Genomic DNA, 27,716 nt, shown 5'->3' with positions numbered 1-27,716 from the left:
TGGGATGATTTCATCCATGCAATAGCTGTAAAGAGTCTCTAAAATATACTAAAGTTTAATAAGTGCCATGTCTAATGGTGCCTTGGTAAATGCCAGGGTATTAAAAATATTAGAGAGGAAAGAGCCAAAAATAAACATGCTAAAGAGCAACATGACTAAGTCATAGCCATGTGTCATTCTCTCTGTGAATTTTTTATTTCCCTTAACACAGGTCCCAGCTTCAAACCAATGTCCCTCTATTGCTTCCTGCTGCTTTGTAAGATCACATATATGACCTAGGGAGAGCCATAAGCTCCTGATAATTCTCATTCCATATACTCACATGGTTATACATTCTGCAATGATTTACTGAGTGCCTACTATGTGCCAAGCACTCCGCTAGTGCTTGGGTTCAAAAAATGAGCCGATTTCTTCATGGTCCCTGCCTTTACTGAGCCAAGACTAGTAAGTGACAGAGATATTTATTAAATAATCATATAAATGATAAATTCTACAACTGTGATTAAATGCTATAAAAAAAATACCCATGCTATGGAAGCCCATGATGGACCTTAATCACAGACAGTGACAATCAGACTGAAATCTGAGGGATTAGTAGAAGTTAATTCAGGACCAGGACACCAAATTCCTCCTCTTTTCCTTTTAAGCCAATTATGGGGACTTTCTGGGAACAAGGTGAAATGAGTCTGGTACCTAGTGCTTTTTATAAAATTTGACAAAAGGAAAAACTGTATTAAACTTACTTGAACACCAAAGTAGAACTCCTGGAGTCTAGACACATCCAAGAAAGCAGATAAGACCCTGAAAATATCTTAGAGATTTGAGAGACCCCAAAGTAGCAGACCCAACCAAGTCATGCCCAGATTCCTGACACACAGAAACTGTGAGATAATGTGCTATTTTTAAGCCACTGAATTTGTGGTAATACTGTTATGCAACAGTAAAAAAAGGGCCCACTAAGTGGAATTAACCCTGGGAAGATTCTATTTACCTTAGTCATTTGTATCACTTTTTAGAGCTGGAAGAATTAACTTACTTAGGAACTTCGTAATTACTGTAAAATATTAAAGTGAGATTAGTATGTGAAAGAAAATTAAAAAGTAAAAGCTCAATATATGAAAAATAGTTTTACTGTAAATTCTAAATCTGATAAGTGCAAATGCCAATCATTTTAGAATAACCTAGGGAACTGAACTGATTAGAATAAAAATTACCCTATATTCACAAGATGCAAGAGGGAACAAAAGAACAATGAAACAATTGCCCCATTGTATTATGTTTGAATTGGAAGGACATTATAATTATTACTATATAAGTAAATAAAAATAGTTTTTATGCATTGATAGTATATACATATTTTTGATTCGTATATATACCCATGTAGATGTATGATTATTTAGAGCTCCCATAATTTTTGTTTGGTAAACATAAGTGAAAAAATTAGTATTTATTTTGTCCTAGTATATGTCAAGTGGTACTCAGCACTTTCATATATATACTGTGTGGATTCTCATTATAATCTTTCTATCATAGATAAGGAAACTGCATTTCAGAAGGATAAGGTGGGGAAGGCACATCATCAGTACAAGGGAGGCCAGGAGTTTATAGCTATGATGGTCAGATTTTACACACAGTTTTTTCAGCAAACATGCTGGATACCCAGAGGTGGTATTTAGTCAGTAAGCACAAGCACAGAACCAAGGCTGACATTCCTCCTAATTGGTTTGGTAGGGTTTTTGTTTGATCAGTCAATAACTCTTCCTTATCTGTTAATAAATTTTGACATATCACATCTACCCCTTCTCAAAGTACACTATTATTTGAAATTTGCAGGTAAGAATTTAATGTGACTAAAAGACTGAAAATAATGTACAGTTTATGGAGTAACTTTTTTTTTCTTAGCACTTTCAACTTAAGTCAAAAGCTAAGAATGATGTTTAAGATTAGTATTCTACAAGACAAAGGGTCACTGTAAAGAGAATATTGCTATTTTCAAGTTGAAAAATAGAAGAAATGGTATGAAATATTAATTTTAATATTAACAAGAAGATTTAGGAGATTTAGGTGAGGATTTTTTTTTTAGTAGGGTCTCACTATGTTGCGCAGACTTGAGTGCAGTGGCTATTCACAGGCACAATCATAATGCACTACAGCCTCAAACTCCTGGCCTCAGGCAATCCTCCCACTTCAGCCTACTGAGTCGCTGGGACTACAGGTACACACCACTGCACCTGGCCATAATACATGACGTAAGTATTGTTAGACACAGACAGTTTTCTAAGGAAAACGCTGAATACCGTTGCATGGAAATATTTCACTGTAAGGTAGATATTAATTTTCTTTGACATTTCTTACAGTATGCTTAGGGACAGGAGAAAGACTAGAAGTAGTTTCCAGACACATAATTTTATAAGATGAATAAAGTTTGTATTTTAACACAAAATTGCTTGAAATGATGTAAAAACCATTTCAACTCTACTTTCCTATAATTCCATCTATTTTATCATAATACTTCTTTCTCATCATAGAAATAAAATCAATAACTGAACACAGCATAAAGGTTAAATTAGATGTATTGAATAACAAGGAGAAGTGGTACATTTGGTAAATAATGATCTAAAATAAGTACAAAGGGCAATTGCATCTCCTTCACTTCCTATAATATTGGAAAATTTCATACACTGAAGAAATTTAAGGCTCATATAGTGTGGCAACATGTATACTTGAAAAAAGACATGATTTGGGAATGGTCAGCTGATGCTAGACTTTCCATGCGCAAAATCCAAACCCACTTTTGTACTGGTAAACATTGCCAGTTCCAATTAAAATAAACTTAAAAATAGGGTAGCAGTTTAATAAATAAATACATTCAAATATATATATGCAAATATTTATGTTTCTTGATTCTTATAAGGAATTCTAAATCTATTATCACTCTTACAGGAGAGATAAACATGATTTTTTCAATACTAATCAATTAATTGTCAATATTATTAATGAATCCACTATTTTAGTTTCTAGATGAACTCATTTATTTAGAGCTTGGTTGAAGTTTTTTCTAAGTTGAGCATGGATAAGGCTTACAGTACATTATTGAGAGAAATGTATCCAAAAGTGTCAAATCTAATAAAAGACACCCAATGATGTTCAATGTATAAAAATAATGGTAATTCATAATTTTAAATGGTAAAAATCATCAAAATAAAATGCCCTACAATGTGTATCCCTTTTAAAAAACTAAGCCTTCCTAAATAATCATAAAAGTATCATTAAAGGATGAAAAATTATTTTTAGATTTGGCAGGATTGAAACTACTCGACACTACATAAACTTAATAAATATCAAATATACTTATATGAAAATATAAAATAATTTTAAATGAATGAATTTAATTTACACAAATCAACTCAAAATGGATTAGAGACTCAAATATAAGACTATGAGATAAGTAGAAGAAAACAGAGAAATCACTTAGGACATTAGTCTGGGCAAAGATTTTATAGAGAAGACCTCAAAACACAGACAACAGAATCAAAAACAGACAAAATGGGATTACATAAAACTAAAATCACTTTTGCACAGCAAAGAAAATAATCAACAGAGTGAACAGACAATCTTCAGAATGGGAGAAAATGTTTGCAAACTATTAATCCTACAAAGGATTAATATCCAGACTATATTAGGAACTCAAACAACTCAACAGAAAAAAAAATAATAATCCAATTTAAAAAATGGGTACATGAGCAGAATAGGCCTTTCTCAAAAGAAGGCATACAAATGGCCAACAAGTATATGAAAAAAAAATGCTCACAATCACTAATCATCAGGGAAATTCAAATCAAAATCACAATGAGATATCATCTCACCCAAGTTAGAATGCTTATTATCAAAAAGACAAATGCTAACAAATGATGGATAGGATGTGGAGAAAGAGAAATTCTTATATATCATATGTGGGAATGTAAATTAGCACAGTCATTATCGAAAATAGTATGGAGCTTCCTCAAAGCACTAAAAATGAAACTGCATGATCCAGCAACTCCACTGCTGGGTATATATCCGAAAGATAGAAAATCAATAAATAGTAAAGATATCTACATTTCCATGTTTATTGCATCATTATTCATAATAGCTAAGATACAGAATCAACCAAAGTGCCCATCAACAGATGAATGGATAAAGAAAATGTGGTATATGCACAATGGAGTACTATTCAGCCATAAAAAAGAATGAAATCCTGTCTTTTGTGGCAACATGGATGAACTATGTTAAGTGAAATAAACTATATACAGAAAAACAAATATTGCATTTTCTCATTCATATGAGAAGACATAAGATTTTATCTCATAGAAGATTTGCCTAGTGGTTACTAGAGGCTGGAAAGGGTCAGGTAGGGCATAGACAGAGGTGAGTTAACAGATACAAAAATTGCAGTTAGGAAGAATAAGTTCCAGTGTCCTATAGCACTGTGGGGTGACTATAATTAACAATAATTCATTTTATCTTTTTAAATAGCTAGAAGAGTGGATGTGAATGTTCTGAGCAAAGAAATAAGATGTTAGAGATGATAAATATGCTAATTACACTAATTTGATCATTATGCATTTTATATATGTATGAAAATATCACAAGTACCCCATATGAACTATTATATGTCAGTTAAAATGATAATTAAAGCAAAAATGACATAAAAATGATATCTATCATATACATTATGCTTTACAATTTTTAAACAGTTTTGCAAAGAAAATCAAATATTTTCTCTTAGTGCTTCATGCACAGTATCTTATATGTTATAGGAACTTTAAGTTCTTTAATTTTGCATTTTATTCTATGCATCACAAATATTTGTATACTTCATATTTATTCATATGTATTTATACTGTGCAAATGCTGTATAAATATGTATGTGTAGTTCCTTACAATTTACAATTTTGCACAGTTGTTGTTGTTGTTTTCTTTCCTTCCTGAATTTTTTCTTTTAATACTTCTCATCAAAGATATATCTACCTGCATTCTGTCCTTTAATGCAGCAGTCTCTAACCTTTTTGGCATCAGGATCTGGTTTCATGGAAGACAATTTTTCCATGGACTGAGGGTGGTGGGATGGTTTACGGATGATTCAATCTCAATACATTTATTGTGCAGTCAAACCTCTCTGGTAATGATAATCTGTATTTGCAGCCATTCCCCTGTGCTAGCATCTCTGCCTCAGTTCCACCTCAGGTCATCAGGCATTAGATTCGCATAAGGAGTGTGCAACCTACACCCCTCCCATGTGCAGTTTATAGTAAGGTCCACGCTCCTATGAGAATCTAATGCTGCTGGTGATCTAACAGGAGGCAGAACTCAGGCAGTGATGCCAGTGATGAGTTGAATGAATATTCAATGTGTCCAGGTCAAAATGATGCAACTTTGCTTTCCTGCAAATATAATTTTATCTTTACTTAAATTAATTCCAAGTATTTATTTCCTAACTTTTAATATTTCAATAATTTTAATTAAACCCTTTTGTCATGTCTTCTTCCTGCATCCCACCTTTTGATCACCTTTATTCTCTAATTGGTATTATTTGGAAGATGTTTAAGCCAAAAAAATAAAAAAAAAAAACTGTATCAGAAGTTTAAAATCTGCAGGAACTTTATACAATGCTACTTCAGAAGTCCTAGACAAAAGAAAGAATGTTTCAGAATCTATATATAAAAGAGAGACATATTTATTTTAGTTTGTGCAACAAACAGAATGATCACACATCCTTCACCTACCTCAACAGATCATGTTTAGCTGACATGACTGTGGGTTCCATGAAATTAATCTCTGACCTGATTTTTTTTTAACTGCAGCAATGTCAGCTTGCTATTAATAGGCTCTTATCCAGCGGAAAATATACATAGTTTCCTGGTGTGTGCAAGCCCAGGAAGGTGAAGGAGACCCATTCCAAAGAAGGGCAAGGTGTCCTGGTCTAAGAACTGGGGGAGCCTTTTAAAGAAGTTCACTTTATAATCTTCTAGACAATGTGGACAATATGTACACTGTACACACATATACTTTGTGAGTAGGTAACTAAATATATGTGCAAACACCATTGATAATGGAACAAGTCACAGTTCACGTTTCAGAAATGGCCACTGAAAGCCATTTCTGAATGGAAGCAGGTTAATTTTAAAGATATTAAGATGGTATAAACGTGGCACAAACTACAACCTCTCCTTTCCTAAGATTTTCAAATTTCTATTTGTGGAAAAACAAAACAAAGTGACTCTATAGCTTTGCTGATTATTAGGGGGAAAATGTTACTTACTAGATAATTTGATTTCTTGGAGGGAAAGTTATTGCTGCAGAAGGAATAAGCTAGTTAATCCTCAATCAATCATCAGTTGTTTTAATGATGAGCTCTGTGATCTTGATAAAGGGACTCCTTTGTATTCTCAGATTTCTTGTATAAAAGGGAGACTATGTTATTTAAAAAGTGATTTATGTAAAATATTTCGTGGAAATAAATTTACTATTCTTCTATATCAATTTTATATGAGCCCTCTAAAAATTGGTCTCCTAGTGCATATCAGAGTTACAATAATCAGATAGATACTGATAAATTAGTTTTCTGCTGCTACCATAACACAGTACCACAAACTCAGTGGCTTAAAAAAACACACATTTACCATTTTATAGTTCTTTGCTCAAAAGTCCAAGATTTGTATCAAGGGGCTAAAATGAATGTGTTAGCTAGGCTATATTCCTTTTTGGAGGCTCTAGGGGAGGCTCTGTCTCTTTGCCCTCTCCACCTTCTATGGGTGGACTCAGTGACCTCTTCCTGTATCTTCAAAGTCAGTAGTGGCCAGTCGTCATTCCATTTTATCTCCTTCTAACCATAGCCAGGAAAGGTTCTCCATTTTTAAGGACTACTATGATTAGATGGGCCCACACAGATAATCCAGGATAATCTCTTCCTCTCCAGTTCCTTAATATAATCACATCTGCAAATTCCCTTTTGCCATGTAAGGTAACATATTCACAGTTTCTAGGCATTAGGACATGAGTATCTTTGGAGGCCATTATTCTACACATCATAACTGATATTCTCACTACTCTTCATCAATAGATATTATGTGAACACTCCTCTATGCAGAGTTTTATTTAGGCCTGCTCAGTGTTACTTAAAATTTATGGCACACAATGATAATATCTTTTAGGCATTCTAATAAAACAATGCCCACTTACATGTGCAAACTCTTCAAGCGGGGTAATAATCTCAGTTGAGAATCTGCTTCCGTATTGGCAGTTGGAATTATATATTTTCTCCTCCTCCTCCCCTTCTTCTTCTTTGTTCTTTTTAAAATTTTATCTTTTTAGCACACTCTATCTACCTTGAAAGGTCCCAGAAGTAAGTTTCCATTTTTTAAAAAACAAGATTGCTCTGTTGCTGAGTTAGAATGCAGTGGCATCATCATAGCTCACTGCAACCTCCAACTCCTGGGTTCAAGTTATCTTCCAGCCTCAGCCTCTCAAGTAGCTGGGACTATAGGTATGCACCACCACACCAGCTAATTTTTTTTTTTAATTTTAGAGATGAGGTCTTCCTATGTAGTCCTCATGATTTTACACATTCTCTCCCTGCTGCCCCAATACCCATTGTTTATATCTCGTGGGACTATATCAATTTCTTCTTAAAAACAGGCTGGGGCATTTTTAGGAGATAACTATGAGCTCACCCTTTTTCCAAAGTTTTTATTAGATTTAAATGATGTTGCAGTATGTATACTATAGAATATACTGCCATAAAATAAGTATTACTGATAATAGAATCATAGATATTAAAACTAAAAAAAGAGGAATGAACATAGCAGCACTATTCATTATAGCCTTCCTCCACCCAAATTGAAAAAATATCCAATGGATAGTGACTTTTATACTATGGAATATTGTACAGAAAGAAGAATAACAAACTGTAGCTACATATAACAACATAGATGACTTTTGCAAACAGAATGTTGAATTAATGTAGCAAAATACATGACAACACATGCTATGTGGCTCCATTTATATAAAGAGCAAACTTGGCAGAACTAAACTATTGTTTATAGATATTGTTTGTTTAAATATTGCTTCTAGATATGAAAGTCATAAAACTATAAAGCAAAGGAAGAAAATTATTACCAAAAATGTTGAGATAGTTGTTCCCTTGAAATGAAAGTTTGAAGAAAGAGGAGCTGCTTTCATTAGGAAGGAACACCAAAGTGAGAGTCATTGGGTGGACAAATGAAGATGTGCTTCTGAGATGCTGGAAATAGTTTACTGATCTAGATGTTGATTATGTGTATGTCAACTCCATCACTACTTAGTAAATGATATATAAAGCAGTTGACCCTTGAACAACACAGGTTCGAACCGTGCAGGTCCACTAAGACACAAATTTCTTTCAGTAAAAATTACACTGAGTATGCCTGCCTTTCCTGCATTCCCTGCCAATTTCCTCCACCTCTTCTGCCTCTGCCAACTCTAAAACAGCAAGATCAACTCCCCCCTTTTCTCTTCTTCAGCCTACTCAAGGTGAAGATAATCAAGATCTCTTCCTAAATGATTTTCTTAATAACACATTTTCTTTTCTATAGCTTACTTTATTGTAAGAATGCAATCTATAATAGATATAACACAAAAAATATTTCTTAATCAACCGTTTATGTTTTGGTAAGCCTTCTGGTCAATAGTAGGCTATTAATAAAGTTTTGGGGAGTCAAAAGTGATATGCAACTGTTTGCACAGAATCAGTGCCCCTAACTTCTGTGTTTTTCAAGGATCAACTGCATATATGATTTATACATATTGCAGGGTCTATAATTTACCAAAAGATAAATTTTAAGAAAAGAAACATTTTAAAAATTAATTGTGATGACTCGCAGTATTTGTTTTAACACTGAACTTGAGTAAGTGCTGATCTCTTGGAAACCAAGGGGGACAGTATTATACAACAATCACCACAGCGTCCTGATTATTTTTACACTTTTCAAGTTTTTGTGCATTTGGCTTCTAGCTGAGTGTCACTGAACAGCTTAATTTTAAATGAGTTTAGACATTATTTGAAAAGACATTTGTCATTGGGGTATGGTTGCAAAGGATTACAGAAACACTGGAAGTACTCTATGCAAACACGTAGAGTTAATTATGGCACAATATAGAGTGACTCTCAAGTGAAGAAATGCAATCCACCCTCAAGTTTGTTGTTTAGTTCTGTAAACCTATATCAGCCAATTTTGCAAAGTACTGTCTTTAGTTAACCCATCAGAGCTGCTTCCACCTGTGCCTCTCCTCGAATTATGCGGGCACTTCACAACTCATTAGCTCAAGGACACAGAATATAAACTATCACCTTTCACTGATTTTCCTCAAGGGGGAACCATGCCATTCCCTTAGCATGTGAATTTTTTGCCCTATATTTTCTTAAGTTATCATTTTTTTCTTTCTATTAAATGCTTATAAGTAGTAAATCAAGACAGGCAAATATAAATCTATTTTAATAAGGATTTCATTCTATCCCAAATAATTTTCCAATCATCGAATTAGATGGCTATATTTAGGAAACTAACTGTAAATTGATAACTGATTGGATGTTAAAATGACCTTCCCACCAATTCAAGTCCTCTATATTGACCTAAAAATTATTCTACATTAAATTGGAAGATAGCTAAATTTAGAGTTTCTCATAGTCAAGTACTTCAGTCCCATTTCCTTTGAAACTACCACTAGCATCTATGCTCATCTTTGTCTTACATTCTTGTTTTTAACTAGTATATATAGTTCATTGTCCCTACAGGAAAAGATTTGGGGGTATTTATGGAGTCAAAATTATGGTGCGGGGTGCTAGTGGATACTACTTACTCTGCAACCTTGTGGGAATATCTTTACAACAAATTCTCACACCCCAATTGCCAATAGAGTGTGTCTTCTCCAACTTTGATCATAGAGCCCAAGATCAAGATATTAATTTGGTAAAAAATAAAAAATAATTATTTGTTTAATGAATTAATCTTGAACTTTCAGAGTCTAGGGATACTGTTAGAAACTTAATTCTTTGCTTTTACCTCTATGTCCCTGTCTTTCCATTTAGAAACATCCTGCAAGTTTTAACTTAATTTGTACTCCTTTATGTCAGTTCCTGATCAAAAAAATTCAATTATTCTCCTGCTTCTCAGATTTCCCTGATAGTCATATCTCATAACAGTTGATTTGCTTATTTGTTCTCTATTGATTTATTCTCTGTTTTTATATATGTAAATGTTGTCTACTTTAAACTTGAGTGACAAGAAACCAAAGAATCTCTCTCACTATTTATGTATATAATTTTATATGTACTTCTCTTGGGAAACTTTGAACTGGCAGTCTTGTATTATTAGTGACATATAAAATGATCTCATTTTTCCCTTATGGCCTAAATTTATATATATTTCACATTTCATCCCTAGGCTTAAAACAATAACTGGGAAAGCAAATACTGAAAATATATACAAGTAATGTTTGTTAAGTGAATGAGTATCATTTAGGGTGCCAACAATTTTACTCCTCTCCATCCACACATACATGATAGTAACTCGGAGAAGATAAAATACTATGTTCTAAAATACCTAGGTATTAGGAGCCCATGCCATTCAAAACCAGGGACCCATGCTAGATGATGGTTATAAGGAGTCATTCTAGCCAGGACCTACAAGACATTTCAAATCCAGAGGAACTGAGCAGAAACAGGGCAGCTAACCCTGGTCTACTTATTCAAGAAATGCCAAAATTTTCTGGGAGCTTATATGAGAACTATTATTTCTCATATAACTCTCAGACACTATGAACAAAGTCTCTAGAGAGTTCTGCCAACTTATTGCTTTAATGTAGTCATTTCTGCTACCCTAAGTACTTCCTGGTCATATTTCTGAGCCTTGGTCTATGAACCATGTCTCTTCACCCTTTTTCTGATAAAGGCCTTTCCCCAGCATCTTGAAAACCCTCTTGCCTGGCTTAATGCTTAATGCAATGCCTTTACAGGATGTCCTAACAAGACCACTGGCCTGAAACATTAGTTCTCATAGTATTTAGAATAACAATAGCAATAGAATTAGTTTTTCTTTAACAAATAATACTCATTGTTAACCTGATGAAAATTATTTAGTGACTGCTTTTCTGATGGTATTATTTCATCATTTCTTTATGCTTTGGAAATGGTGCTCCACACAAACAGAGCTCAAAGTAGCATACATGGGGAAGAAAAGCATCAATGGAAGATCAAACAGAAGGAGAACACTCAGATGAAATGAATTGGAGCTAAGTATCACAATAAACAACTAGTTTAAAATAATCAGAAATGTAAAACATACAGCTTTTACAATATTATAGCAATAGAGTGCCTGACCAAAATGGGATATTTAAACCAGTATTTTTACCCAATTTCTTAGTCAGGTGAATTTGTACCCTAGTCACCCTAGGGTTTCATCTCACAGACTGCTAATTTTGCCTAACTCCTGTCTCTTTTCTCTTTATCTCTGCATTGATCAAACATACTCTTGATCTCCTTACTCCTTGGCCAACTGCTATATCTTCCCAACAATGTTATGTGCATGGCAGATTAACAGTGTCAATAAAAGGACATTCTTTATACTTATTCTAAAATTATTTTCAGCAAGTTTCAAGGTGTGTTCACTAATTATAACATTTATAAATAATAACATGGCTGGTTTAACTAAATTAAACATCATCATTCAAAGAGGGAAGCCATGGAGATATTGAGGGTTTGGTTCCAGACTACTACAATAAACTAAATTTTGCAAGAAAGCAAGTCACATGATTTATTTGGTTTCCCAGTGTTTGGTTCCCTATGTTTATCTTATAATATAATCTATTAAGTCTTCAGTAGCATTATGTCTAAGAAAGATGATGTATATACCTTAATTTAAAAACATTTTATTGCTGAAAAATGCTACCAATCATCTGAGCTTTCAGTGAGTCTTGATGTTTTAGCTGGTGGAGGGTCTTGCCTCCATGATGATGGGTGCAGACTCGTCAGGATGGTGGTTGCTGAAGGGTTGGGTGGCCATGGCACTTTCTTAAAATAAGATAACAATGAAGTTTGCCACAACCATTGACTCTTCCTTTCATGAAAGATTTCTCTGTAGCATGTGATGCTACTGTTTGATACCATTTTACCCATAGGAGCATCTCTTTCAAAATTGTAATGAATCCTGTCAAACGCTGTCACTGCTTTATTGACTAAATTCAGGAAATGTTCTAAATCCTTAGTTGTCATTTCAACAATCTTCACAGCATCTTAACCAGAAGTAGATTCCATCTCCAGAAACCACTTTCTTTGCTCATCCATAAGAAGCAACTCCTCATCCATTAACATTTAATAATGATATTGTGACAATTAAGTCACAATTTTAGGTTCCACTTCTAATTTTAGATCTCTTGCTATTTCTACTACATCTATAGTTTCTACCACTACTTTCTCTGAAGTCTTGAACCTCTCAAAGACATCCATGTGAGTTGGAATCAATTTCTCCCAAATTCCTGTGAATGTTGATATTTTCACCTCCTCCCAGGAAATAGGAATGTTCTTAATGACATCTAGAATGGTGAATCCTTTTCAGAAGGATGTTAATTGATTTTGCCTAGATCCCTCAAAGGAATCACTATTTATGGCAGCTATGGCCTTATAAAATGTGTTTCTGAAAGAATGAGACTTGAAAGTCAAAATTGTTCTTTGATCCATGAGGCTGCAAAATCCATGTTGTTTTAGCAGACATGAAAACAACATTATTCTCCTTGTATACATCTCCATCAAAGTTCTTCGATGACCAGGAGCTGTCAATGAGCAGTAATAATTTGAAAGGGATCTTTTTTTTTCTGAGGAGTGTCTCCACAGTGGACTTAAAATATTCAGTAAACCACACTGTAAGCAGATGTGTTATCATCCAAACTTTGTTGTTCCATATATAGAGCACAGGCAGAGTAGATTTAGCATAATTCTTAAGTATTCTGGGATTTTAGGAATAGTAAATAAGCGTTGGCTTCTACTGAAAGTTACCAACTGCATTAGCCCCTAACAAGAGATTCAGCCTGTCCTTTGAAGATTTGTAACAGGCATTGGCTTCTCTCTAGCTATGAAAAGTCCTAGATGGTATCTTCTTCCAATAGAAGTCTGTTTCATCTACATTGAAACTCTGTTGTCTAGTGTAGTCACCTTCATCAATGATCTTAGATAGCTCTTCTGAATAACTTGCTGCAGCTTCTCCATCAGTGCTTGCTGCTTCACCTTGCCCTGTTTTTACGGAGATGGCTTCTTTCCTCATGAACCAACCTCTGCTAGCTTCAAACTTTCCCTCTTCAGGTCCCTCATCTTTCTCAGTCTTCATAGAATTAAACAGAGTTTTAGGGCCTTGCTCTGCATTAGAGTTTTGCTGAAGGTTTGCATGGTCTTATCTTCTATCCAGACCATTTAAATTATCTCCTTATCAGCAGTAAGGCTGTTTCACTTTCTTATTATCCATGTGTTTACTGGAATAGCACTTCTAATTTTTTCAGGAACTCTTTCTTTGCATTCACAACTTGGTGAAATGTTTAAGAGATATGCAAATCTTCCTTTCACTTGAACACTTGAAGACTAGAGGCCATTGTAGGTTTATCAGTTGGCCTAACTTCAACATTGCTCTGTCTCAGGAAGTATGGAGACCCAAGGAGAGGGAGAGAGAGTAGGAATGGCTGGTTGTTGGAGCAGTCAAAACACCCACATTTATCAATTAGGTTCACCACCTTATATGGACATGGTTTGCTTTGCCCCAAAACAATTACAATAGTAACATCAAAGATCACTAATTGCAGACCACCATAGCAGATATGATAAAAATGAAAAAAATTGAAATATTGAGAGAATTACCAAAATGTGACACAGAGACACAAAATGAACATATGCTGTTGGAAAAATGGCACTAATAGACTTTTTAGACACAGGGTGGCCACAAACTTTCAATTTGTTTAAAAAAAATGCAATATCTGAGAAGCACAATAAAGCAAAGTGGATGAAAATGTGGTATGCTTGCAATTCCAAATTAGAGTCATCTGTTTTTAAATGTCTAGTCTTCATTCTCACCCTGATTTCTTGCTCTTTCTAGCTTGCTTTTCAAGCTACTATGTTAGAGGCAGGGACCTTGTATTATCTATCATTGTGTGCCCATTGTTTGGCATTCAGCCTGATACAGAATAAGTGTTAAAGTATTGAATACATCTGAATCCCTCTGACATGACATACTGCTTTATAAATCTAAACCCTAGAATCTAAAATTTTCCTATATTTCAGACAGAAGTATTTTTTTGTCTTTTCTAAATACAATGCCTAATACTTCTGCAGATTTAACTTTACAAGCTTGGCATTTTACCATACTATAGAAACTTACAGATTTTACAGTACACTTTTTCCCCTAGGCAATTATATATAGGCTAAATAGGAATAACCATGGGCAAAAATAATAGCTCCAGCACTGAATGTCAAAGAAGTGCCACTTTATATCTGCCTTTTTTGTCCTGACATTTTATCAAATGTCTACCTCAAACAGAAAATTCTCCTAATCACAAGATGATTTTATTTTAAAAGGCAACAATCAATTTTCCAGGGAAACCTTGCTAAAAATGTACTTTGCAAGTCTATATATAATAAATGGAAACTGATCATCTTTCTTCCACAAGCTTACCAATGCCCTCAACATTATCAAAACTCAGTTTAAAATACTATGAGCTTTTACATTCCTTTGTTTTTCTTAGCTCTTCAGCACCTTGTGTCAGGGAAGGGAGAATGAGGCAGCAAATTAGCAGTAAGGCAGTTTGTCACAATGAGTTATAACTTCCTGCTGCCTGAACTAAACCAACTTTCCCTACAAACAGCAGGTTGCTCAATGTAAATTATCTTTGTTCTTATAGGTTGAAAGATTGTATCTTTAACTTGCTTAGGTGAATAGGACATGCCCCAGTCTCTGCCACAGATAACAAATTAGAAAATATCTAAACCATATACTAATATATTTATACGTAATATTTAAAGTGCATTGTACATGAGATGGAGTTTTCAGTTTAGGAGGTAACAACTCATTTATATACCAAAGTATCTCTCAAAATTGTAAACTCTATGTATCTTTGACAGCTTCACTTCAGGCATGGAGATGAGGTGTTTGATGTTTAGAGAGCATAGAGCTGTAGAACGGAGCAGGAGCAGACTTTACTCATTACACATTTGACAAGGATACTCTTTTTAGTTTCCATTGAAGATGGAAATTACCACCTTTTTGGACCAGGAAGTTCATCTGTCTCTGTATTACCCTTACTTGGGGCAATGCATGTTTATGTGACACTCAAGTGCTTCCTATCAGAAACTATGTATGTAACTCACACTATCCAAAGCAGGTGGGAAACAGAGAGAGAAAAAACTTAACCTTGATAAATCTGCCTAGACATTTGAGTTAAATGGAGACTAAACTCCACAAAATTCGGATTATTGTATAATGTTAATGCATAGTTGCCACTTGAAGATTTTTCCCTATTTTGTTCTTCTTAAATGTGTTACATTAGATAATATGCATTTTATATATTAAGCATGTACCCAAAGGGGTTCTTTTTATTTGAAGGAAGAAAAGAAAAATAATAATGTTTTAATGCTGCCTTTAAGCTCCCAAACAAGCAAAACTATAAAACCAAAAGCTTAACTGGAAAATCTTAACCGTCTATGCATTCTCTTTTCAAATTGATATATTCAACCCAAAGGTCAATGCAGATGATTTTAAAATTGCTTAGTTGCACTATTTTATGTATCTCTCATATTAAATATTGTTAACTGATTAAAAATTAATGCAAACAGCATTGGAGGCTTTAAGTCTCTAAGGATTTCTAAGCCTTTAGTATTAATATAATAGCTGAATAGCCTCAATTCATTTTCGAATTGTACAAGTAACATGATTTTTAAATTACAGTCACAAGGAAGACCAAAAATAAATAGGAAAAAAAGAAGAAGCATTTAAACTGATAATATTTTCCATGGATACTGTGTGCTTATAGGGTGGGAAGAAAAATAGTCACTATTAAAATAATAATGAAAATCTGTCAGAAAAGTCTCACTGGATCCCAGTGAGGGCCAATACTACAAAGCTCTATTTTCTGTTCACTTGTGCTACAGATTTTACATCATGGATGCTTTGCACAATTTAAAAAAAACATAAACTTAATTTGCTAACTAGCATGACCTACTACAAAATTGAAAAATTCCTCTGGCCATATTATAAACAATTACTTAAGGTAGACCCCCTTGTTAGTGACCCCCACCCACATAAGGGCTCATCCTCCCCAGACCATGAATGGTTAAGCAGTGAGGCTGGTGCCTAGACCCTGATTTCTGTCTTAAGATTTCATGCACTTTCCACTCTATCACACTGCCTTTTCTTAATGCTACCTACTCTTAGCTCTGTGCTACCTTTTCTCTCTGATTTTCAGTGAACTATACCTTAATGGTTTTCACAATCTGCTTGTCTTCTATTTGCCTAAAATCAACTTGAACAGTAAAGAAGATCATAGGTTTTAGAGTCAGACTGGTGGTTTATGTGATACATGCCTTTCAGAGTTTCTGTGATATTTCAAAGAGATCTTAATGCAAAAGCTTGGTACTCAATACATTGTCAATAGACACAATATTCCTGGACATAGCACGTATTAGAACTATTTTTTTTTCTTGTATCTTATTGACTCTTTAGGATTTTTAATTGTTCTTAGGTTTTCCCATGGCCCATCTCAAAAATTAACTATTTCTAATTAATATCTCTAATTAATGTCACTAATACTTTTGAGAAATGATATGAAACTAATCCCCAGATCCCTACAGGATCAGGAAAAATGATTATTTCCTTGTCTGCTTTTACAAACTTAAAGTATATTTCTAGATCCTTCTGTTTAATATAAGCACATGCAGTTTTCACTCCAATAACAACACACTGTTCAATTTGGACAGTAATTTGCACTTACAAATAAATTGGATGACCAGTGGAGTCACTGGCCCATGTATGTTATGAAAATTGAATTCTTATTAAAAGTTATTTACTTTACTAACAACATCAACTCTGTTCTTTTTTATTTAACTCTTTATTATGGAGAAGCTTAAATATTCACAAAAGTAGACAGAATATTAGAATGAAACCCCATGTACATATCACCAGCCTCAACATAATCAACTCATAGCCAATCCTACCCTCTCTACATACCATCTACTCTACTCTCTGCTATATTATTTAGAAGCAATGTTCAAACATCATATCACCTCATTCATAAATATTTGAGTATGTATCCTTGAATAATAAGTAATTTTAAAACATAACCACAATACAGTTATCCTACTACAAATATAATCATTTAATATCATCTAATATCCAGATTATGTTTTCAGTTTTTTCATCAAAATTTTATTAAGATTGTTTGAATCATGACACAGTAATTCCATACATTGTAATGGGTTGCTAATTTTTTTATATTTCTTTTAATCTATTCCATGGGTATTCTTGTTCCTATTATTATAATTTATTTGAAGGAACTGATGGTCTATACTATAGAGGTTTCCATAGCATGCTGTATATGTTGGTGTAGTTGTTAGCATATTCTTTATTGCTCTATTTCTTGAGAATTGGAAACTGTGTTCTGTTCTTTTCTTTCCTTCCTTGCTTCCTTTCTTCCTTCCTTACTGTTTTCCTTTCTTTTTTTCTTTCTTTCTAGTCAGAAGAGTCAGTTCTAGCTATCATTTTAATGATCAGTTGGGTTTTGTTTATATTTTGCCAACAGCCATTTTTGTGTCTTCCAGACTTTTATCCAGAGTCATGAGCATTGCCCTCAAGTGCTACATAATGAAAAAATCCAATCTTCTACTTAAATGACCCGTGCACAAATCCTTTCATTTAACTGTTCCTCTCACCATCATGATCCTACTTTTCCAAATATACTGGTTTTTCAATGTCAATTTTAAAATGTGTTCCTGGAACTAAACTTGATATTTTATATGTAATCTATTGCTTTTATTGATCAGGAGAATGGAGAACATAACCCAGAAGTGATTAGGACTTGAACCTAGTGCTACATCCTCCTTCACCCCCAAGTCCACTCCATTTACGCCAAGAGTACCTGCTCTTGGCTTTGACAAGGTAACTATAGATACGTGGGTTAGATCTCCTTCTTTTAATTTCACCATCTATTGCTCTGGATGATATAACTTGCATGTCTAGTTGTTAAGTAGTCTGACTGTGAATTTTTGATCTTTTTTCTTGAGAGCAACAATGAGTGCTCTTGTGCTGCAGAGTCTATAGGAGCAAAACAATGTGTAAAATAAATAACTATTGTTGCTCTAAATTTTGAATATAAAATTCTCTTATAGGTTTGTTACAAAAGCAGTGAAACACAGTTCAGCTAATAGTAAGGAAAGAATTCCATATGTAGTACAATAACCCTTTTCCTGAGCCCTAAGGTTATTTAACAGTTTAGAAGTTGAGGGTTTGCCATACGCTCTTCTAATATTTTAAATAAACAATTTCCTTTAACTAAATGTTCTAGTAAATTCTAAGTTAATTATATATAGGATTCTCACCAACTTGAATCCGTTACATAGAAATTTGTATTTTTTCATATTTTGGAGGTTTTGGTACCCAGGGAACACAATTATACAAATATTATTATAAAGTATAAAATGACTGTGTATCAGTTAATAGACAATTTGAAAACATTATATATTTCACCAACTTTTTAAAAAGTCTCCACCATCTTTTCAACAAAGCTATTAAGAATTATCTAAAATTTGCTTCATTATCAAAATTACTTAAAAAGTATTTTTGCATAGTAATATATGCTATCAAATACAAGCTACACTTGGTGATCAAATATCTGTATGGACTTCAGAAGGAGAAACTAACCTTGGCACTTGCCTAGGAATAATTGAGTCTCTGGAAGGAAGGTAGAGGGCTATTCATAGCCCTAAACCTGTGTGCTGTTTGGTTCTAATCCCATCTGGGGCCTGAGCTAATCTACCCAACGTTGGTGTAATGTATGCCCCAAAAACGACTTAATTGATACCAAGCTAACTCTCAGTTTCATACACAGTTAGAGGACATATTCAACATGATTCTGGTCAGATCTGGATACACATACACAGCTGTGTGAATTCAAGCTTATTTCTTTTTTTTTATAGACTCCAGGAATATTTATTTTATTCTTTTCATTGTAACCTTTATCGCTCAAGTTCTTTTTTTAAATTTTTTTATTATCTCATATTCTGTGGTTATAAATATTGTTAGGGTTACATATGTTGCCCCTGCCCCCTCACCCCACCCCGCTATGCCAGAGCTTCAAGCATGCCCAGCCTCCAAGTGGTGCACACTGCACCCACCATGAATCAAGCTTATTTCTAAACCTCTCTAAACCTTGGCTTTCTATTCTACAAAAAGCAATAATAAGAGTATTTGTCTCATTTTGGTTGCCCTGAGGATTAAATGAGTATATAACAAGTCTAACACAGTGCTTGACATCTTATGTCTTCAGAATACATGTGAATTGTTATTATCATTGTCATTATACGTATTTTTATTAATCTATCATGCCAGAAGCAAAGATGTTGTTTCCTTAATATCCTTTGGGGTAAAAGTAAACTTTGCCTACTTCTAGTTTATCTATTGCTCTGTACCTGAAATGCAATTCTATATCTAGCATTGTTTCTTTTCTTCCACTAGATGAAGTAATCCAGCTTGGAGCATGCAGTGGAAATGTATGTAAAGAACTTGGTAAGGTGTATAAATAAGCATGCACTATAGTTGAAATAAGCACTGGAATGAGCCATAGGAGATGTGAATGGTATCCTCAGACCTTCCTTAATTTCCCACAACCATGAAAGAATAATATAATCAGTATGATCCTGGTCTTCCCAAAAATTGAGGTGGGGCAATGGACTAGATCTTTCTAAGGTGCTGTTTTAGCATTTAATTTCTTAAATGCTACAAACTGTTTGCTTGTTCTGTGACAAACTGATGGGAAGGATAATCAGTAGACTGCACAAGGCTACTGATGTAGTGCTTATATTTCATCAATATGTCCAAAAGTGGTTGCCAAAGAAATATGGCAGATGAGAGAAAAGACTATTCTAAGTTTAGGGAATAGAATGTACCAAGGCCCTGTATAAAAGGACATCTTTAATAAAAGATGAGAAGCAGCCTATTGTAGCTAGGGTGCCAAAAGTGAGAATCACAAAGACAAAATGAAAAGTGTATAGAAAAGCACTATGCGAAAAACTCTGGATAAACATGCAGAATGACTGTGGTACTAAATCTTAAAAGATAAGTTCATTTGAGTTGGCAGTTGAATTTTAATTTGAAAAATATTATTAATAAATCATTCCAGAAAAGGAAAAAAGCACATAATTGATGTTCAGATGACATAGATATTTTATTATTATGTTAAGATCAGGAGTGGTAAATGACCATTACCCAGGAATTAGATGGTATTTTTACTTTTAAAGTTTATTACTAATTCAATTTAAAAAATAAAAATTGAAAAAAAAAACCAAAAAACTTCAGGTCTTCCAAAACCCCTTTAAACTCTCCATAGAGAGAAGGCAGAAACAAATGTTCTACCTCAAACCAAAACTTCTCCTAAAAACGTTTTATGAATCAAGTGCAAAGGTCTACAGAGTATAATCCACAGGCAAATCAAAAATGGTTTGGCCAACTGAACTCTTGAATCAGCTGCCAGTCTGTTCTCTGAACAGAGGTAGGGAAACATAGTCATAGGTATCTTAATAACTTGTGCAGAGCTAAGCAAGAAGTTTTTATAGACAGATCTCTTTAAGACAAAATATAGGCCACATGACACAGAATATCTAAGGAATAGGAAAAAAATGCTATTTATATTTAGGTAGAAAATTCTGAACTAAAATTGATAAAGAATAAACTTTATTTTTATCTTACAGGAAAGAAAGAACAAACTAAATTTAAGGGAGTTGGCTTAAAATCCTGGGCAATGCTGTGGTCTTCAGCAAGTCACAAAACATTCTAGTTAGTTTCTTTTTCTGCAAAATGAAGATAATAATGCCTACTTAATTGAATTGCATAAGGTTAAAATAAGTAAATACTCATAACATTCTGAACAAATCATCTAATACACAGAAATCTCTCAGTAATTGTTATTCATTTGGGGTGCCATTCTGAATTTCTCAGAGGAAGGTACAAGTAGGACAATTCGTCTTATAAATATTGACTGAAAATCTCTACCAGAAATTATTGTGTGTTCATCCTAATTTTTACCCTAAAAGACAAAAACCACATATTCTATTTTTCAGTTGTCTGATTCAAAACAAATCAGTCCAGCATTTCACTTGGAAACTGTCAAGAGCACCACCTGTCTGGTTTTCTTGCAGCTGTCAGAAGCAAATTTTAGATCCACCTCCAAAATTTTTACCCTAACTAGAATCATACTTTGTCTGTATTCATAATGCCTTAGTTTGAAAGGGTTCCTTTATTCTAAGAAACGTGTGTGCGTGTGTGTGTTAAAGTTGCTACCATGGGGAAGGAATAAAAATTAAATATTTTAGTTACAACATGTAGTTTTCAATAAAAGCATTAAAACAGAAAAATATTTAATATAAGGATAGAATTCAACATTTAGAGGGCAAAGAGGAATGAGTTTATAAATAGAATCAGAATTCTAACACTTAATTGCCTTATTTTTAAAATTGCATTAATCTGTAGTGAATTTGTGGAATTCCAAACTTTATCTCTGAATATCTATCAGTAACAAAACAGATACAAATTTTGTTGGAGCATTTATATCTCAAATTGTATATAAGCCTTATCTATGTGTCCGTGTATATTTACATACTCTATTTGGAAAGGAAAAACAAATTTAACATCTCCATTTTAAAATAACATAAAGCAAAAATGCTCACAATTATTATTTTAAGTTTAGGCATTAAATGTAATATTTTAAGTTTATCAGGGTCTCCATCCTTGCAAGCTTTGTAATTTTTGCTAGATAAGATATTTAATATCAGCCATCATGTTACATGACCATAGCTATTTATAGAGGTGTGGGTGACAACTGTTAACTTGTGGGCCCTTTGCTATATCAGGGCACAGTTTCCACATGCAAAATTTCAAAGAAATCTCTTCTCGCTCCCCTAAAATACAGATCTGGCAGCATCTCAGCTCTCAAATCCACTTCTCTGATCTTGTATAGAATCATTGAACAAGGCAATTACCTCAAAGCAACATTTTTAATGGACATATTGACAATCAGTGTGGCTGTCAATTTACACATTTTTCTTTTCCTTATTCAATATTATTGGAAAATGGTAGCAAATACCTTCAGCAGTGATCTCAGTCATGGTGGTCGTAGAAAGTAAAAGTCAGGTGAAAAGTTCCCGTCAAGTAGCACTTTGCAGAATATTTTCAGATTCGAGAACTCTGATAGAGGGTTGTGTGTTTAAACGTGAGGGCTCTTCGTTTTCCTGGCTGTTTCTGCTGCTTCTTTGTTGTCCTGTTGAACTTTGCCTCTTCTCTGCAGAGTTCTCCCCCTGGAAACAACCTAAGCCCTTCCAAGCAGCACTTGTGGCTCAGCTAGAAGTATCAGCTTCAAACAAAAATAGCCTCATCACCCTAGGACTCTTAAGCACTTTTTTTTTTTTGGCACTCTAGGGGAACACACACACACACACACACACACACACACACACACACACACCCACCCCAGATCTCCAGCCCCAAAGAGAGATAGGAAAAAAATCCAAACCAAAACAACAACAAAAACCCAAAAGCCAAAGGAACTGAGAAGTACTGTCTAAGCCCCCGCAGTTTCTCTAAGATAATTACAGATCTTGGGGTCTATGTCAGAAAACATGAAATAAAGAGTTGAAAGTAATCTTATCTGTGACAGCTCAGATTTATTCTTAGTGCCCTTAAAGCTCAGAACATTCGTCTTTCCCTTATTTGGTTTGGGGAGGGTCCTGTAATGTCTACCAGAGGCAAAGGGGAGGATAATCTCAAGTAATTTTCTTAAAGTTAATTCCCTATTGGTCCAAATCCATTTAGCAAGTGCAGTTATTTATAATAGGGGTACACTTAAAATTGCAACAATTAAATCCAAAAGCTTTATTCTAGTCTTTCTCTCAGAGGTTAAGATTTTCTAAACACTGACCAATAAGAATTATGTAATGTGAAGTCATAGTCTGATACTTGAGAACTGATGAATATCGTTTTAATTCTCTTCAATACCTTTCTGAAAACAAAATATCTATGAATTTATCTATGCAGTCAAAGAAAGGGAAAGTGACATTAAGTTTAGAAATCTATAGCTAACATTTTAGTAAAAGATTTCAATTTTTCCCTTCCTCAACTTAAAAAAGAAAAAAAAAAAAGGATTATGGCAGCAGCTAACAATTAGCCAAATTGGCTGATTAGCATTTCACCTTCCCACTCCTAGACAGGTGTTAATGAGCAGAGAAATATTCAATAGTTGGTAGTTGGAAGGAGAAGGAGAATCAAAGGGCATTGATAATCATAAACTAGCCACTCCGTGAATAATCAAGGGTGACTACACCTTTATTTTATTCTTATATTCAACCTAACAAATGCTTGTAGTTTAATTTTTTAGCCTTAACTTGCTGCCTTTGGTTGTCGGACCTCTTGAATTGTATAGCACTTCATAGATCATAAAGCAAAGGCATGTCTGTTATTTAAAATTTTCAGGCTCAGAAGAACACTGCAACAGCTATTTCCATAGATGGTGACCCCCTCCATGTCAGAGGTTCTGCCTTTATCTACTGTCCCCATTCCTGGCACAAGAGAAAATGTTCATACATCAGCTAAATAAATAAATTAGTAAGTAAGTAATCTTAATTTACAAGGAGGAGGTAATTCCAGATGATATTCATGATTTTGTATAAGGCCCTATATCCAGGACTGGGCCTAGAGCCTTTTGACTATAAATATGAAAACTCTCCCAAGCAGTGAGGCCTTGTTGTACATACTATCCTTTGCAGGTAACAGGAATCACAACATATTAGGTCCACCAGTAGAATGGAAAGGTGCAAAATTCTCATGCTACCCTCCTAGAGCACTAGTCTGGAGGAGGTATCCTAAGAGAACTCTCCCCTCTCTCTGCCCCCAAAACATCACCATTCAAAATTGTCACAGTGTTTCCTATTTCAAGAAAACAGCGGTTCATATCTCCATCCATTTGTTACTTTCATAATCTGTCACAGTACTGAACTGAAGAAACAATATCTTGATAACTCATTAGGAATTTTCAGCTGGGCGCGGTGGCTCACACCTGCAATACTAGCATTCTGGGAGACCGAGGCGCGCAGACCATTTGCGCTCAGGAGTTCAAGACCAGTCTGAGCAAGAGCGAGACCCCGTCTCCACCAAAAATCGAAAAAATTAGCCAGGCATGGTGGCGCATGCCTGTAGTCCCAGCTACTTGGGAGGCTGAGGCAGGAGGATTGCGTGAGCCCAGGAGTTTGAGGTTGCAATGAGCTAGGCTGACACCACAGCACTCTAGCTGGGCAACAGAGTGAGACTCTGTCTCAAAAAGAATTTCCATGGGTCAGGGCTAAATAAAATTAGCTAACATACGGAAAAAATTCGGTTTCAACCCCTGACTCAATCAAAAGTTAAAATGAGATGATAGAGCAAGAATATTAAATTCCTACTGACTGTTACTACTTTCAAGCTCCCAATCACTAATTTTATGTTAAACACACTAGACGGAAAAAGGAGACAAAAAATGTTCGAGCCAATAAACATGTTTTAAGATAAGTATTTTAATCCTATCTGTGAGATGAGGTGATGAATCTTATTGGGCATTGAGAAATTAATGTATTTCTCATTTTGAAGAGTTCTTAGAACTTTTAACTTTTTTGAAACTCAATTCATGAGGTATATCTTTGAGTCTCAAATGGAATTCTGTGAAGCTTTTCAAAATCAAATAACTGACATTCTTGTAAGTGTATATACTCCATTTTCTAGGAAGCTCAAAGAATAAAACATTATGAACAATGTATTTGCCCTTATTCATTTTTAAATGGCATTCATTTTAAAGCTGAGTGCAGTGGCATGCACCTGTAGTCCTAGCTATTTGGGAGGCTGAGGTGGGAGGATCACTTGGGCTCAGGAGTTCAAGTCCAGCCTAGGCAACATAGTGAGACCCTGTCTCAAAAAAACAATTTAACAATTAAAGTTTTTAAAAAGGCATTTATTTTAAAGAGATGTTACCAGTCCACCAGGCTCTTCCATCATGACCCAAAAGTGGGAGTTCTCTCTTCTCAGCAGTAGCTTCTGATATTTTCCATTTCTGTATCATTAGCACAGGTAGACTTATCATGGTTTTGCATAATTATGAAATTAGGACAATAGTAACTGGCCTAGTGTATATAAGTACATGATAAACTGTGAAAGTGTGTTTTCCTATTAAATAATGCATTTAGGCCAAGCTGTTTCTCCAGCCTGAGTACTGATCATTACCCCTGTAGTTTCTTACTAGGTGTATTAAATACTCAAGTTAGTAGAGAAAAATATTCTTCCTTAGAACAAATTTTTTTTAACTTGGGTACTCTGTTATTATCATAAACTAGTAATCAGTAAGACATATATTATACTTGGCTATGAGCCAGATATTTTCATCCACATTGAGTTTCAAAATGTAAAATCTTTCAGGAGGCAACCAGAAAAGTTTTGTTGATTTTTGGTTTCCACCAAGAAACTACAAAATAAAATAAATAACTATTTCAAGAACATACTGCATTATTTCATTGAGTGCCAATTTGTTTTTTCTATAGAGTGCAAGAAGAGATATTAATATAATTGGGAGTAAATAGGTAAATAGCAGTTTACCACCTGTCAACTATTTTCTCCAGTACTGGAGATATTTGAGAGAAAGTAGAGTTTTATCATTAGTCCTTAACATCTTCTGTTTTTAAATTTACAGACATAAATGGCTTATCTATTTGAATAACCTAAATATGCATTAGTGGTAAATGGAAATAATGTAATTGAAAAAACTTTGTACATTATAGTATGTTTAAACAGAGTACAAGTAAATTCATGGGATGTACAATTAGGATAGAAAATGGCCTTTACTAGGATCTTAAAATAATAATTGGCATAATTTCCATGTAAACCTAAGTTTTCAGGTTCATTTTAATAGGACACATAAATAACCAAACAGAATAATTTGAACAAATGAGGTGGAGAACAGAGTTACATGGTGTAAAAACTTTCATAATTAAGAGCAAACAAAATATAATATACTCTTTCAGTGCTTCAGTAGAAGTAAGTTACCAGGGGAAATATATAAAAGAGATTTACTTTTAGCTTCTTAGAGGAAGAACTGGCAAATACAGTTTAGATTCAGAAAGAATAAACATTGGCTTCTTAAACCTTAGAATGGAGAATAACAGAAGAAACTAGGAACAGTAGAAGCTAACATGGGGCCCTTTGATTGCATTTGTTTTCACTTGACCTTGACATCTCATCACGTGACTTAGAAATTTCTCTGAAGCTTGTACTTGATAAACTTAATCTTCAGAATCACAAGAAAAGCCTCAATTGAACTATTAGTTCATTAATCTTACTTCATCGTCAGCACTGCTATTCACTTCATTTTAAATTGTTTTGTGTTCTATTTGTGTCATGGAAAATCTCGCCCTATCCTCATTACTAGCTCTAAATGGCCTGTGCTCATTTCTTTAATAAAGGTTGAAAGTCATTCCATAGGTTTGGCTTACCATCTGATTATTTAGAAACTGTGTAATCCAGATCGTTTCAAATGACAGAAGGCATTCCAGTGCAATTAAAAACTTTCCTCTCTTTAACTCTGACTCATGAGTAGCTGAGTCTCCAATATCAGGCTTCTTTCCTCACACACATTTGACATTGTCAAACATTCTCTCAGAAGTTTGCCTGCGTCAATCTGTTCTTCAGTTAACAAAGGCAACGGCTACAGTTGCCCCTTCCTTCTTAGAGGCTCCATTCTCTGAAGAATTGGCATCTGTCCGCTACCACTGTCCTCTTTAAGAGTATCTGCAATATCCTGCAGTAGTTGGCCCCTGTAGTGTCCATAATTCAAGTTACTGCTTTCTATTCTGTAGTTGATCACATATGACCTTCAGTTCACGTTTCTGGTTGCTGTTCAGAAGCAATTTATGATTTGTGCCTTTTGAGTTTTCTAATAAAATCACAAACGCCTTTCCTATAAAAGATAAAATATCTGCTGACCAATTCTTAGATAAAACTTTCTTTTCCTCTTAAATAATTTAAGTGGATATTTCTATTTGCTAATTTTGAAAAAAATCCATACTATGAATTTATTCTTTGCATTTTGATATTTCACATTATCAAGAATGCAATCTATTGTATATGGTTTATCATTACCAAATACCAGCTAGAGTCACCAATTTTGTGACTTACTTCTGGATAAGGAAACAACTTATATTCATTAATCCCATTGCTCAATAAATATATATCAACTCTTTGAGCAGTAGGCTAGGTTCTAGTGATATGAAGATTAATAAGACAAGGATTTTTTCCTTCAAGAAACATATAGTCTAGTAAGAAAGTTAAACATTACAATGTAGTTTAATAAGTTCTAGTAAACACTGTGCATTGGGTGGCAGAAAAGGAGTT

The 27,716-nt window shown here is 34.2% G+C and overlaps 1 protein-coding gene across 19 annotated transcripts in view; it reads right to left on the bottom strand.

Moving 5' to 3' along the window:
• The window catches only part of TRDN (triadin), a 385,153-nt gene extending 362,470 nt beyond the window's left edge, over nt 1-22,683 (bottom strand). For all 19 annotated transcript variants that reach the window (XM_076003004.1, XM_076003010.1, XM_076003005.1 and 16 more), the window contains exon 1: nt 22,399-22,683. In XM_076003004.1, the coding sequence (XP_075859119.1) occupies nt 22,399-22,420 (22 nt within the window). In that variant the 5' untranslated portion in view covers nt 22,421-22,683. The remainder of the gene's footprint in view (nt 1-22,398) is intronic.
• Nucleotides 22,684-27,716: the final 5,033 nt, after the last annotated feature.

This window comes from Microcebus murinus, chromosome 5, assembly GCF_040939455.1.
Source record: "Microcebus murinus isolate Inina chromosome 5, M.murinus_Inina_mat1.0, whole genome shotgun sequence".
Classification (NCBI taxonomy): Eukaryota; Metazoa; Chordata; class Mammalia; order Primates; family Cheirogaleidae; genus Microcebus; species Microcebus murinus.
The sequence above is the reverse complement of the archived record's forward strand: the minus strand, read 5'-3'. Positions and strand labels throughout refer to the sequence as shown.